The sequence below is a fragment of the Primulina eburnea genome, unplaced genomic scaffold (genome assembly GCF_022965805.1).
Source record: "Primulina eburnea isolate SZY01 unplaced genomic scaffold, ASM2296580v1 ctg1415_ERROPOS9300000, whole genome shotgun sequence".
NCBI lineage: Eukaryota > Viridiplantae > Streptophyta > Magnoliopsida > Lamiales > Gesneriaceae > Primulina > Primulina eburnea.
Genome location: NW_027330944.1, coordinates 108,140 through 120,382, shown reverse-complemented (window position 1 = coordinate 120,382; position 12,243 = coordinate 108,140). Strand labels below are relative to the sequence as shown.

Genomic DNA, 12,243 nt, shown 5'->3' with positions numbered 1-12,243 from the left:
TCAATATGCTTGCGTATGAAATTAAATAGAATATAATTCAAACAATTGTAACCGCTATTTATTTTTTCCAACAATTAGATATTTCACATTCTCAACCATCTCACCTGCTATAATGAACAGGAAAAAAACTGAACATATCAAACAGCAAATATTTTTGAAACTGTCAATGCATGCCAATTTTTTAATGGCACATGGAGGGCAAATCATGGCAATCAGTTGATCATGCTGAAAAGATACACATGTGGATGTACTCATGAAAAAGCTTGTCTTATTGTCCTCGCAGCTGCCCTAGAAACTAACTTTCCGACAAGATCTGCTGGCAATTGTAACAACTGCTGTTGTGATTCTTGTGGGAGCTGAAAATTTTCGCATATTGAACTGCTTCATCAGTTGGGGAAAGTAATCAAAGAAACAGTTTTCAGGTATGTTTAAAGCAATTATATTCTCTGTTCCTTTATAACCAAAGCAAGCTCTGAAGGGTTAACTGATGGAGAATAGTCCAATTCATAACCCCGGCAATTAATTTAGTTATTAAATCTACATCAGCAAACAGTCTCACTAGTTAGGATTAACCTAGATTTAGTTGTAAAATTCATTTTTGCCCAAAAGTGTTGCATATTTAAAATCCTACTAATCAAACAGTCTGTATAGGATGGTTCACATGCTACAACAATGAACTAAGTCAGCTGAGAACTTGTAAACAGATAGTAAACTAGTCAAATGGCACCATCATTCCTCTAAAGATATGTAAGTTCACTTCTCCATGAATTCAAACACCTAACGTTTAGTCCTTACCTCTACTATTACCGATAGGAGGGGTAACAGTTCTTGACCAGATTCCAAAAGGTAAGGGAGCAATGAATCTTCATTTGAAGATCGTTTCTGAACCTCATATGAATTGACTTTTTTGATATCCTGCAATAAAGAATTGACACTTTGTTAAACCTGTTATGGATCACTACCTATTTCCTGTAGCTTGAGCACTGTTGTTATCCGTAAACTAAGCATGGAATAGAATGTCAATGCCATGTATAATGTTTTCCTTTCAAATGACTTGAGAGGCATGTTTACAAAAAACATTAATACAACATAAAGAGTATCCAATTTCAACTTTGCTATGAAAATCAAACCTGAGAATCTAATTGTGGACCGGTAGTGAATAACATGTCAATTTCCATTAATCCATAATTAATGTCGATATTGAGCATACAAGATAGTTGAAATTAGGCTCAGTAAAGTTACTGCTCAATTACGAGAAAGGATAGTGATTAATTGTTACTTTAACTCAAATTTGATCTCTTTTCATGCCTCACAAGTATTATTTTGTAACTCAATTTACCCGATTATTATAAATTCAGGAAAGGTAAGACCCTAAAATCTTTCCTCCTATTTCTCTCTCACATGCTTGTACATGCTGTCACAGCATGGTTCACCCATCATCGAGTTCATTAATCAAAACAGAAGTTTCACTGGACATAGATCCCCGTATACTGATGCCCGTTATTTTCAAATAGGCTGACCAATTAAACATCTAGAAACAATATGGTACTGACTTTTACCGAAGGAAAGGAACATTCATCCTTAAAAAAATATTTCTCACCTGTTGAATCCCTGAGAATAGAGTAATGAGGTGTTGCAACGTTCTCAAATTGTTGATATCTTCATCAGTCAGCAAGGAAACAGAATCAGGTCTGAAGGGTAGGTTTACAGTCAGTGCAGATGTAATTGAGTCAAAGGTGGCTATCCCAAGTGCATCCAAGCCCTATGACCAGTTGCAGAAATAAACAATAAGTACCAATATCAAGCATCAAATAGAGGTGCTCAAATGTGATTTCAGAAAATATGACACTTGTCAACCCAGAAGTTAACACTAAATAATAAATTCAGAAATATTTATCTCCAAAAAATTTACTTTCAAAATTATTCCAGGTATAGTCGTTTCTACATATTTCCATGCCTTGATCATTTCTAAGGCCGGAACTTGGAAGTAAACAATAGAATGCTCGGTTATTTTGAAATAGATATGTGTTTTTTACAAGTCAAAGTTTGTAGAAGAGCCAACACAACAAAGTTTTTCCCATATGTATTCAGTAAGCTAGAGTTGGAGGAGGTGGAAGAGGCAAAAAGGTTTTGAGAAGAGAGGTTAGATGCTGTTGTGGGTTCACCAACCAATATACAACATTTCTCTGCCACAACATTTCACTATTTATTATACTTCTTCTACTAGACTAAACATGCTATTTCAAGTACATTATTTGATAAAGATAACTCATTTAAAATATTCAAACAACATATGAAGGAAGCTGATCCATTCATAGCAAACATTTAAACAAAACAGAACACAACTCCCATTATTCGGATAGTGGTTAAATTGATTAGAACTCATTGAAGATTATGAGCCCTTGGTCATTTAAATTGATTAGAACTGACTGACAGTTACGCGCATTTATGAACATTCAGACAAGGTTTAAGTCAAGTAACTATCAATCATGATGCAGGTTTTCCCAAGCTCTTTCACTTGTTTCTTGTTTTGTTATAGAACAAAGATACTAAATCCAAAACAAGAAATGTGGAAAGGTGTCCCAAAATCTTACCTTCGCAAATTCCTCGAGAAGTATTTCTCTCATGAATGCACTCTGCAGAAAATAAAATACATTTGAAAAATCTCTACATAGTCTGATCCCTTGATTCTGTCCAGTGGTTAATGATGAGTTACAAGTGAGATTTACCTTCTCATTCAAAGCAAAGGACACAATTTGTCTGATAAACATCTTAGACTCATTATCTGCTTCCAGCTTTCTAGCCAATGTTCGTTGTGTTCTGGCACGCATTGACTGCCAGGAGCGAAAGTTATAGAAGTATGCTGAGTGAACTTAAAAAGTCACAAGAACAGTTTGTGAGTGTTTTCAAGTCACCAACCATCACACACACATTCAACTTTTTGCATTTTAGGACACAGCAACAGCAGAAAGAAAATAGCTACTTGACCAAAACAATGCAACTGAGAAGGGTCAACAAATGAACCAGATATGAAATATCCGATTAAATATAAAACTGAGGGAGTCAAATGATGATATGGTGACAGAACTAATCATATTTTAGATACACAGCACAGCCATAAGTTTCAGCAGCAAGCCAGCCATGTCTAATCTAAGAAGGTTGCTTGCATGAAGCTGATATAGATTTATGCCTCAAAGTTATGAAGCTCAAACTCAATGAAGTATCTCATAAGCTTATCAAGTGCTTAATGAGGTGATGGACAAGAAAAGTTCATCTCAATCCTTTTGAACTCTTGCTTAAACTAATTGACATGCTGATGCATGAGAGATTTTTTATTATCTCACCTCTGTTAAGAGAGACTCTAATCGGTCAACCCTGAACACTCCACCCTGTTTAAGAACATGGAATCAGTACAGCTGTCTTTATTAAACATTACTTCCACACAGAAAGATATTATTTTTGAGGCAACACATGCTAAAAAATAGCTAATTATCCTTCATGGAGATGATGTACCTTGTAAAGAAGAGCTTGCAAAGAAGATTTCAATTTTGGCGAGCTGTTAGTAAGCACCTTCTGGGCAATCCAAGGATATGTACTGCCCAGAACTTTGTATTCTGGGTTGAAGCTGATAGCAATTCCCTCCAAAACAGCTAGGCTGGATGTTATAGATGATTTATCTAACTTAAGTGAAAACATAGACAGTAACTGGAAAGAACAATGTGCCATATCTAATGTATGAAAGCATTACTTTTAACATATGATGGACAATAAGAAATTACAATCACCTTCTAATGACGAGAGAAAAATAAGAAGGAATTCTGAATTTGAAGTTGTACCTGCAATATGAATTCCCCACAATAAATAATTAAGTAATAAGTAAATGCATAAATAAATAGGGGTAGATCACTCTCTTTACACATTGAAAACCTACACAAAATTTAACCAGATCAATTAGTGTAAAAAAAGGTACTGTTTTAGTATGAGTTTGAGCGCAAGTAGTTAGTACGGCACCAATTTACCTTCGCTCCGCATCTATTTTAAAAAATGAACTTTGACTAAAAATACATAACAAAATCCATTGCATAATGCTATTTTAACGAATGGAGTTTATTTTTCAAATTAAAATTTGTGTAGGGTCATTGACCCAATTCTCCCCAAGTAGGTTGGTACTTGTATCTTCAAACTAATGTCCAATTGTACAATAGACAGCCCAAATTTAACAAGTAATATCTAAACAGTTAACTGTTATAAAGGAAGAAATCTACAAGAAACCAATGAGGGGCTGAGAAAGAGGATATATACAGAGTAGACAAAAAAACAGAGGAGCATTAGTATTTCTGAAATACATAAAATACCATTGTACAAGGTCTGACACACAATTTATCCTATACAAATTCCAGAATTATATTAATATTTGGTTCAAATACAATACCATCTGTAAGAAAAATGCAGCTTTATTTTATAATTCACAGAATGCTTCATATCTATTTTCAAGTTCCTAATAAATGTAACAATCGATCCTCTTATTCCTACTCAAGCCATTTAATCGTGTTTAGTTTACTTTCTTCATGTGACGTAATAAATAATCTCCCTTTGACATTGTTACTCAATAGATTTCTAATTTCTTATTGTATAAATAACGAGTTTTAATTTGTCCAGAAAATTATTAAAAAAAAAACTGCTTTCCTTACCCCCAAGGTCTCATGACTCTCGCTAATAGATTATTTTCATTGGATTCATCAGAAACTTATAGAATGGCTAAAGGAGTGTCATTAGTAGTGTCCAATTGCATGATTTCAGAGCAAGGATTTTCAATCATGCTAAAACTTAACTTAAAGGATCATAAATAGCCCTTGTATCAACATCTTATCCATTTTGTTTGTGTCCATTATTCATAAGAACCGGGCTAATGTTTGAAAAATAAAATCACCCAACCCAATTTTATTCAATAGTTTTAAACTCAATATTATTTTGGGATAAGCGGATACAAGGTCAGCTGTACCAGTGTTATTATTCAGACGGGTAGTATGGAACAAAATTGATCCCAATTCCAACAAATTTTCAACTAAGCTACATTTTAACATGAGCTTGAGTACATGTTTGAACTCTAGATTGGCATTTATTTACAGAAAGTTGATTAAAGCTAAGATGGCTTGAGCTTATTAGAATTACATACATGAATCCATCATAAATGATCCCATATAAATCCAACAAAGGGAAAAGATAAAAGGATTTTTACATGGTGGCTCCCAAATTTCCAAGAAGATCCTCAAAGTTTAGATAGCGAACTCCTTTGGAAACAGCATTCCGGAAGACACCTACATATTCTTTCATTTTAGGGCAACTGAAAGCAAATATGGAAATTCTGAATCTACAAACCAAGACCAATGGTCAAGCAGAGAGTTCCAGGGTTTGACTAGATGAAGTAACTATTCTCAGATAAAACCTGTTAATGCCTGTGTCACAGCATCCTTATCAGCAGTTGGTGGAAGAAGCCTGTTGAAAATATTTTAGAAGCTGTCGGTAACATCACAAGAAGTTCACCATTAGCTGAATAAAGATAGATAATCTAGGTACCCAAGTGTTACAAAGTCTTTTGCAAGTGAATCATAATCACGGTTTACAAGGTGGAGACAAGCTTCAATGAAGCCATCACGAAGTTCTTGTTTGAACTCACCCATCATGCCAAAGTCTGAGAGTTAAAGTAGATGATATTTAAAGGTTAGAATCACAATATAATAATAAAATTAAGCTCATAAACTAAACAGAAGATATCAGGCTGTTACTTTTCTATGAACAGTATCTTTGTGGTGCGCATCTCAAAATTCACATACTATTTTTAATAATTTGCTATGGACGTAGCTACAGAATCAGACTGCTATTATGCCTTGCTATCTTTGATGCAACTAATCTGGCAAATAGTCTGTCTCAAACTTAAGTGACAAAATTAGATATTTTCTGGTCAAAGGATTCAAAATACAGTAATGACTAATATCTTATACTCACTCTTACCCTTCACAAATTCCCCCAACACTCCATCGGCACTCTCAAAACACTGAATCTCCTTTTCACTTTATAAAAATTTCCAAAGGAAAATCAAATTCTGAGTCACTCATGGATAACCACATACAGCCATTCGTGAGTAGCATAAAAATTCTAGAATATGCAGTCTGAGGTGGAATACACCAATCATGTTTCTGCTTTGCGACCAATAAATTTTTTAGTCCTCATCATAGATAAATGATCAGGAAGTTTCTCCGATAACTTTATCCTTGTGTCATCAATACTACCTTAACTCCACAATTATCTCTAAGCACTCTCATTTAAGCGTAAACCTTTTGCTAGTGAAAGAAATCAACTGGAAGGGATTTATTGAAAACAATGGATAAATATTCACGTGGAAGACATGCCTACGTACATCCTGGTTTTGTAGAAATGCCATTAGGTCACTAAAGATAATCAATCCAATAAAGGAAACTATCTATTATGTTTATAATTACTTGATACATAGGGCACTGGCTTGAAAAAATGATGAACGAAAGATAATTTTGATTTTCTAACAATCCATGTAAGTTCTTGAATTTCAAGGTTATTTATGCAATATTCAGTTACAAGTTACATTCCTCATAGTGTAATCATGAATACAATTTTGGGAAAATACCCAAGTAGGCCAGTTTTCCATCATATGTACGAAGTAGGTTCCCTGGATGTGGATCAGCATGATAGAATCCAAACTCTAAAAGTTGATTGAATGAACAATAAACTCCTACCTGCAGAGAACTTAAAATAGCAACTTACGACATAGGCATTTGTCGGGTAAAATTACATTTTTCAAGTAGTTTCGAGAACAGACCTCAATCATGTATAGATCCTTAACTTCCGTCAACTTTTGACCCTGCATTCATTCAAAAAGACAAATTGTTTCCTCAGAAAACAAAATCATTAGCGATAGCGAGTTATAATTAACTTACATTTAGAACAAAACAAACAAAATCACCTCCACCCATTGCATGATGAGGACCTTGCTAGTTGTTTGATCTATGTACATTTCTGGAACCACAACATCTTGTATACTGCCATATAATTGTCTGATTAAGCAAGTAGCACACAAAAACAAGATATCATCAGTTGGATGCACGTTTCCTTGATTAAAACACAATCAAATCACAGAAAAATGATTGTGTTAACCATGAAAAAGGATTCAAAAACACAAATTGAAAGATTATTCTGCATCAAGTTCTGTTTGTGCGAATAACGAATTAGCTCCTCTAGGAGAGTTTGTCCGTTGGACCTCAAGAAACATTACCGCACCACTTTTCCAATCAAATCATACAAACCATCAAAACTCTTTGCACTCATTCATAGTGATGTTTGGAGACCTTTCAAAACATCAACAATCACAAGGAAGCCATAGAATTGAATTTTAAAGCACCCTCAACTATTTTTAAGGAAAATTTTCCCTTGTCACACTTGACTTCTGATTTGCCTCCTTAAATATTTGGATGTAATGTCTATGTTCATTTGCATCAAAATCACCTGCCCAAATATTGTGTTATGGACCCAAACTCATTGGGCCCAGAGACTTCTAAGTTAGCAAGCCCAGGGAATGAAGAGCCAAATAAACAGAGGCCCAAGATTGTAAATGTATATTCTAGAAGAAGGAAGGAGAGAAACGGGTAAGAGAAATGTATAAAAAGAAGAGGGGGGTAAGCTAGAGGGTATTCAGTTACATAGAGTGATGAGTCACTAACAGTTTGTTAGTGTGAGAGAGTGAGAGTGGTTGTAACAAAGATTCTGTTATTTTCCATTTCATATTATCAATACATATTTTGGTTATCAATCGGAGGTTGCTAACAATTTGGTCCGACCTGCCGGATCTGCTCGAGCTAAAGAAAACATGGCCAGCACACGATCAGAAGCGAAGATGGAGAGCATGGAAAAAACGCTGACGGGAATGCAAGACCACATGACGCAAGTGCAGGGTCGATTGGACAAAATCGACAGGGCGGTGGAAGAATTACTGGGACTGAGAGAGATGATGGAACAAATTATTAAGGCACAAGGGGGAGCAGCAGCTGCCAGCAATGAAGGTGGCGAGCAACATGGGATTGGGAGTGATATGTTAGGGAAGGATGAGAGTGTGCGCCAAGAAGGGAGACGAGAGGAGGGTGAAGAAGTAAAGTCGGCACTAAAAAAAATTGAGTTACCGGGGTTTGAGGGAGAGGATTCGTTGGGATGGTTGGGGAGGATGGAACAATACTTTGAGGTCCACGAAACACCAGCGGGGTGTAAGCTCAAATTGGCTTACATCTGTATGCAGGGGACCACGGTCCATTGGTTTCGATGGATGAAGGTGAGGATTCCGAACATGGGGTGGGATAGGTTTGCGGAGGAGCTGATCAAACGTTATAGTGGTTATGACGCCAACCCTTTCGAACTCATGGCATCATTAAGCCAAGGCCAACAGTCAATAGATGCTTACATCGAGCGTTTTGAGATGTTGGTCGCACAACTGGGAGACGTCCAGGAGGACCAATGCTTGGGCTATTTCCTGAGTGGACTGAGGGAGGAGATACAACGGAGGATGATCGTTCACTCTCCCCGAACGGTAGATCGTGCGATGATGTTGGCCAGGGACTGGAGGAGGAGTTGTATGGGACAGCGGTAGACAGGGGAAGAAATAAAGTTGGATCGGGCCTGGGGTATACACAAAAATCGGTAACTAACATGGGCTGGGCCAATCCATACCCAATACATGATAGGGACCGTAACAAAAATCTTTCAGGACCCAATGTTAACATGGGGACTGCTGGTCAAGGGGAGCAACGAATGAGAAACCCAATTTCCCAGCAATCCTATGGCAGTGGGCCTCGGGGCGTACCAGGAGGAAGTAGCGGGGGAGATCGCGGTGGGGTGGCAGCGAGGGTATCACCATACCAAAAAATCGAGATGGTAGGGTGGTATCTCACCAAGAATTTTTACACCGACGAGAGAAGGGACTGTGCTTTAAGTGTGGAGAACCTTATCACCCAATGCACAGATGCACCAACAAAAGCTTGAGGGTGACGATTCTAGCGGAGGAAGAAGGAGACGAAGGCGAGTGGGGACAAGGCAGAGTCAGTGGAGCATAAGGATGAAGTGACACGAGAAACGGGGGAAGGACGGGAGCCCGAAGTTGAATACAATACTCTAGAACTACCCTTGTATTCTGTAAATGGCATCAACCATCCACAAACATTGAAAATGAAGGCGAAAGTGGCAGAGCGAGAAGTGATAGCAATGGTGGACAGTGGAGCAAGTCACAACTTCGTATCAAGGAAACTAATCACGGAGTTGGGGCTTGAATGGGACAAGAGCGTTTTTTTTGGGGTATGTCTGGGGGATGGCTGTCGAGTGTCTTGCCAAGGGGTGTGCAGGGGATTAGAAGTGGACATGGGACAATGTCGAATTCAAATTGAAGGGTATTTGTTTGACTTAAGGGGAGTTGATCTTATTTTGGGGGTTGATTGGCTTCGCACATTAGGTGATGTCCTGCTCAATTGGGGCAAGATGGAGATGCGGTTCAGCTGCAATGATCAGACAATAGTCTTAAAGGGGGATCCATCCCTCAGCAGATCATTAATCTCGTTAAAAGGGATCTCCAAAGTAAGTGAGGTAGAGTTTTGCGGAGCAATATTGGTCAAATGGAGTGAAGAAAAGAAGGGAGGGGCAGACAGGAAGGGAGATGAGGAAGCCATAAATGACAACCTTGCCAAGTATGGGGTGGTATTCCAAGAACCCAGTGGATTGCCCCCTTGTAGGCAACAAGATCATGCCATATGTATTAAGGGGGGATGCGGACCAGTATCCGTCAGGCCTTATCGATATGTCCATCATCAGAAGGATGAAATTGAGCGAATGGTGAAGGAGATGCTTACATCAGGGGTGATACAAATCAGTAACAGCCCCTATTCGAGCCCGGTCATACTAGTAAAAAAAAAAGACGGAAGTTGGCGATTTTGCATAGACTATCGGGCGTTGAATGATATCACTATCGCTGACAAGTATCCCATTCCGGTGGTGGAGGAACTATTTGATGAATTACATGGCGCAATGTTCTTCTCAAAGCTGGACCTCAAATCTGGATACCACCAGATTCGAGTTCGAGCCACGGACGTGCACAAAACAGCGTTCAGGACACATGAGGGCCACTACGAGTTTTTAGTCATGCCTTTTGGACTAAAAAACGCTCCGGCCACATTCCAAGCAACCATGAACGAGGTATTTCGCCCTTACTTGCGAAAATTCGTATTAGTTTTCTTTGACTATGTTTTGATTTACAGTAAAGATTGGGAAAATCATATGCAACACGTCGAAGTAGTATTGGCATTATTACAACAACACCAGTTGGTTTTAAACAAAAAGAAATGCCAATTTGGGTTGAGACAAGTGGAATACTTGGGGCATATCATCACGGGCCAGGGAGTGAAAGTGGATCCCAATAAAGTTGAAAGTGTGGTACAGTGGCCCCAACCACAGAACACAAAAGGCCTAAGGGGATTCTTGGGACTAACCGGGTATTATCGGAAATTCATCAAAGATTACGGAAAAATCGCAAGGCCACTCACCGAGCAACTAAAGAAAAACAATTTCGGGTGGAATGAAAAAGCTCAAGAAGCCTTCGAGTTGCTGAAGCAAGCAGTCGTGACCACTCCGGTATTAAAAATGCCAGATTTTTCGAAAGAATTCATAATAGAATGTGACGCATCAGGGACTGGAGTGGGGGCAGTGCTAAACCAAGAGGGCAGGCCTATTGCTTTTTTTAGCAAGGCTTTGGCGGACCGAGCATTAACCAAGTCAACCTACGAAAGAGAGTTGATGGCATTGGTCTTGGCCGTTCAACATTGGCGTCACTAACTGTTGGGACGGAAGTTTCTAGTGGTGACAGATCATAAACCATTAAGGAACCTGCTGCAACAGCATATAACCACGCCAGACCAGCAATATTGGTTGGCAAAGCTGCTGGGATATGAGTTTGAAATAAAGCATAGAGCAGGAAGTGAGAACGGAGCAGCAGACTCTTTATCACGAAGAGAGGACATTGGATTGTTGGCTGCTATCTCCAGGGCGGAATGGGGGGAAATACGAGACATCAAACGGGCCGTAGAAAATGACCCAGCGTGTCAAAAAATAATGGAGGGAATGAGCACGGCCCAAGGCAGTGGCAAACACTACTCAGTAGTTAATGGGTGTTTACTCTTTAAAGGGAGGATAGTGGTTCCACGATCCTCACAGTGGGTCTCCACTTATTGAGGGAATTCCACGTTACTCCGGTGGGGGGCCATTCGGGACCCTTGAGAATGTACAAACGAATAGCAAGCAACTTCTTTTGGCCGGGAATGAAGAAGGATGTGTACAAATTTGTATCCGAATGTGAAGTATGCCAAAAACAAAAATATGAGGCGGCTACCCCGGCCGGCTTATTACAACCCTTGCCTATTCCAGAAGCAAGTTGGGAGGATTTGGCCATGGATTTTATTACAGGACTACCTAAGTCAAAGGGGTTCGAAGTAATTCTAGTAGTGATTGACAGACTCTCTAAGTATGGGCATTTTCTACTCCTTAAACATCCTTACACGGCTTGTTCAGTAGCTGACATCTTTGCACGAAATGTGATCAAGCTGCATGGGGTCCCGAAAACCATTGTCAGTGATAGGGACGCAGTGTTCATGAGCCTATTCTGGTCCGAATTATTCAAACTACAAGGGACTCAACTCAAGATGAGCACGGCTTACCATCCAGAAACGGATGGGCAAAGTGAAGCATTGAACAAATGTGTTGAAACCTATCTCCGGTGTTTCTGCTCGGAGCAGCCCAAGGGCTGGTCACAGTGGGTGCACTGGGCGGAGTATTGGTACAATACCTCTTTTCAAACGTCAGCTGGGATGACACCTTTCGAGGTAGTGTATGGAAGAAGACCCCCAACTCTCATTAAGTTTCTTCCTGAGGAAACTAAGGTGCCAGCAGTAGCCCAAGCATTAGAGGACAGAGATGAGTTATTAAGGCAGCTGAAATACAATCTAGAAAGGGCCCAACAACGCATGACCAAATATGCTAATAAACACCGTCGAGAGGTTCAATACCAAGAAGGTGATGTGGTGTACCTGAAGTTGCGACCACACCGCCAAAATTCAGTTAGTACGAGGGTCTTCCAGAAGCTGGCAGCAAGGTACTACGGACCTTACAGAGTTTTGAAGAAAGTGG

At 39.1% G+C, this 12,243-nt stretch overlaps 1 protein-coding gene across 1 annotated transcript in view; it reads right to left on the bottom strand.

Annotated features, from left to right (window-relative positions):
- LOC140820746 (uncharacterized aarF domain-containing protein kinase At1g71810, chloroplastic) overlaps positions 1 to 12,243 on the bottom strand; it is a 62,390-nt gene continuing 50,147 nt past the window's right edge. The window contains exons 8-21 of the mRNA XM_073181093.1: positions 6,998 to 7,088; positions 6,854 to 6,895; positions 6,662 to 6,770; positions 5,578 to 5,692; positions 5,447 to 5,496; positions 5,240 to 5,318; positions 3,786 to 3,836; positions 3,514 to 3,655; positions 3,345 to 3,389; positions 2,730 to 2,834; positions 2,595 to 2,636; positions 1,601 to 1,762; positions 796 to 915; positions 1 to 356 (exon numbers count right to left, since the gene is read on the bottom strand). Coding sequence (XP_073037194.1) covers positions 252 to 356; positions 796 to 915; positions 1,601 to 1,762; positions 2,595 to 2,636; positions 2,730 to 2,834; positions 3,345 to 3,389; positions 3,514 to 3,655; positions 3,786 to 3,836; positions 5,240 to 5,318; positions 5,447 to 5,496; positions 5,578 to 5,692; positions 6,662 to 6,770; positions 6,854 to 6,895; positions 6,998 to 7,088 — 1,258 coding nt within the window. The 3' untranslated portion in view covers positions 1 to 251. The remainder of the gene's footprint in view (positions 357 to 795; positions 916 to 1,600; positions 1,763 to 2,594; positions 2,637 to 2,729; positions 2,835 to 3,344; positions 3,390 to 3,513; positions 3,656 to 3,785; positions 3,837 to 5,239; positions 5,319 to 5,446; positions 5,497 to 5,577; positions 5,693 to 6,661; positions 6,771 to 6,853; positions 6,896 to 6,997; positions 7,089 to 12,243) is intronic.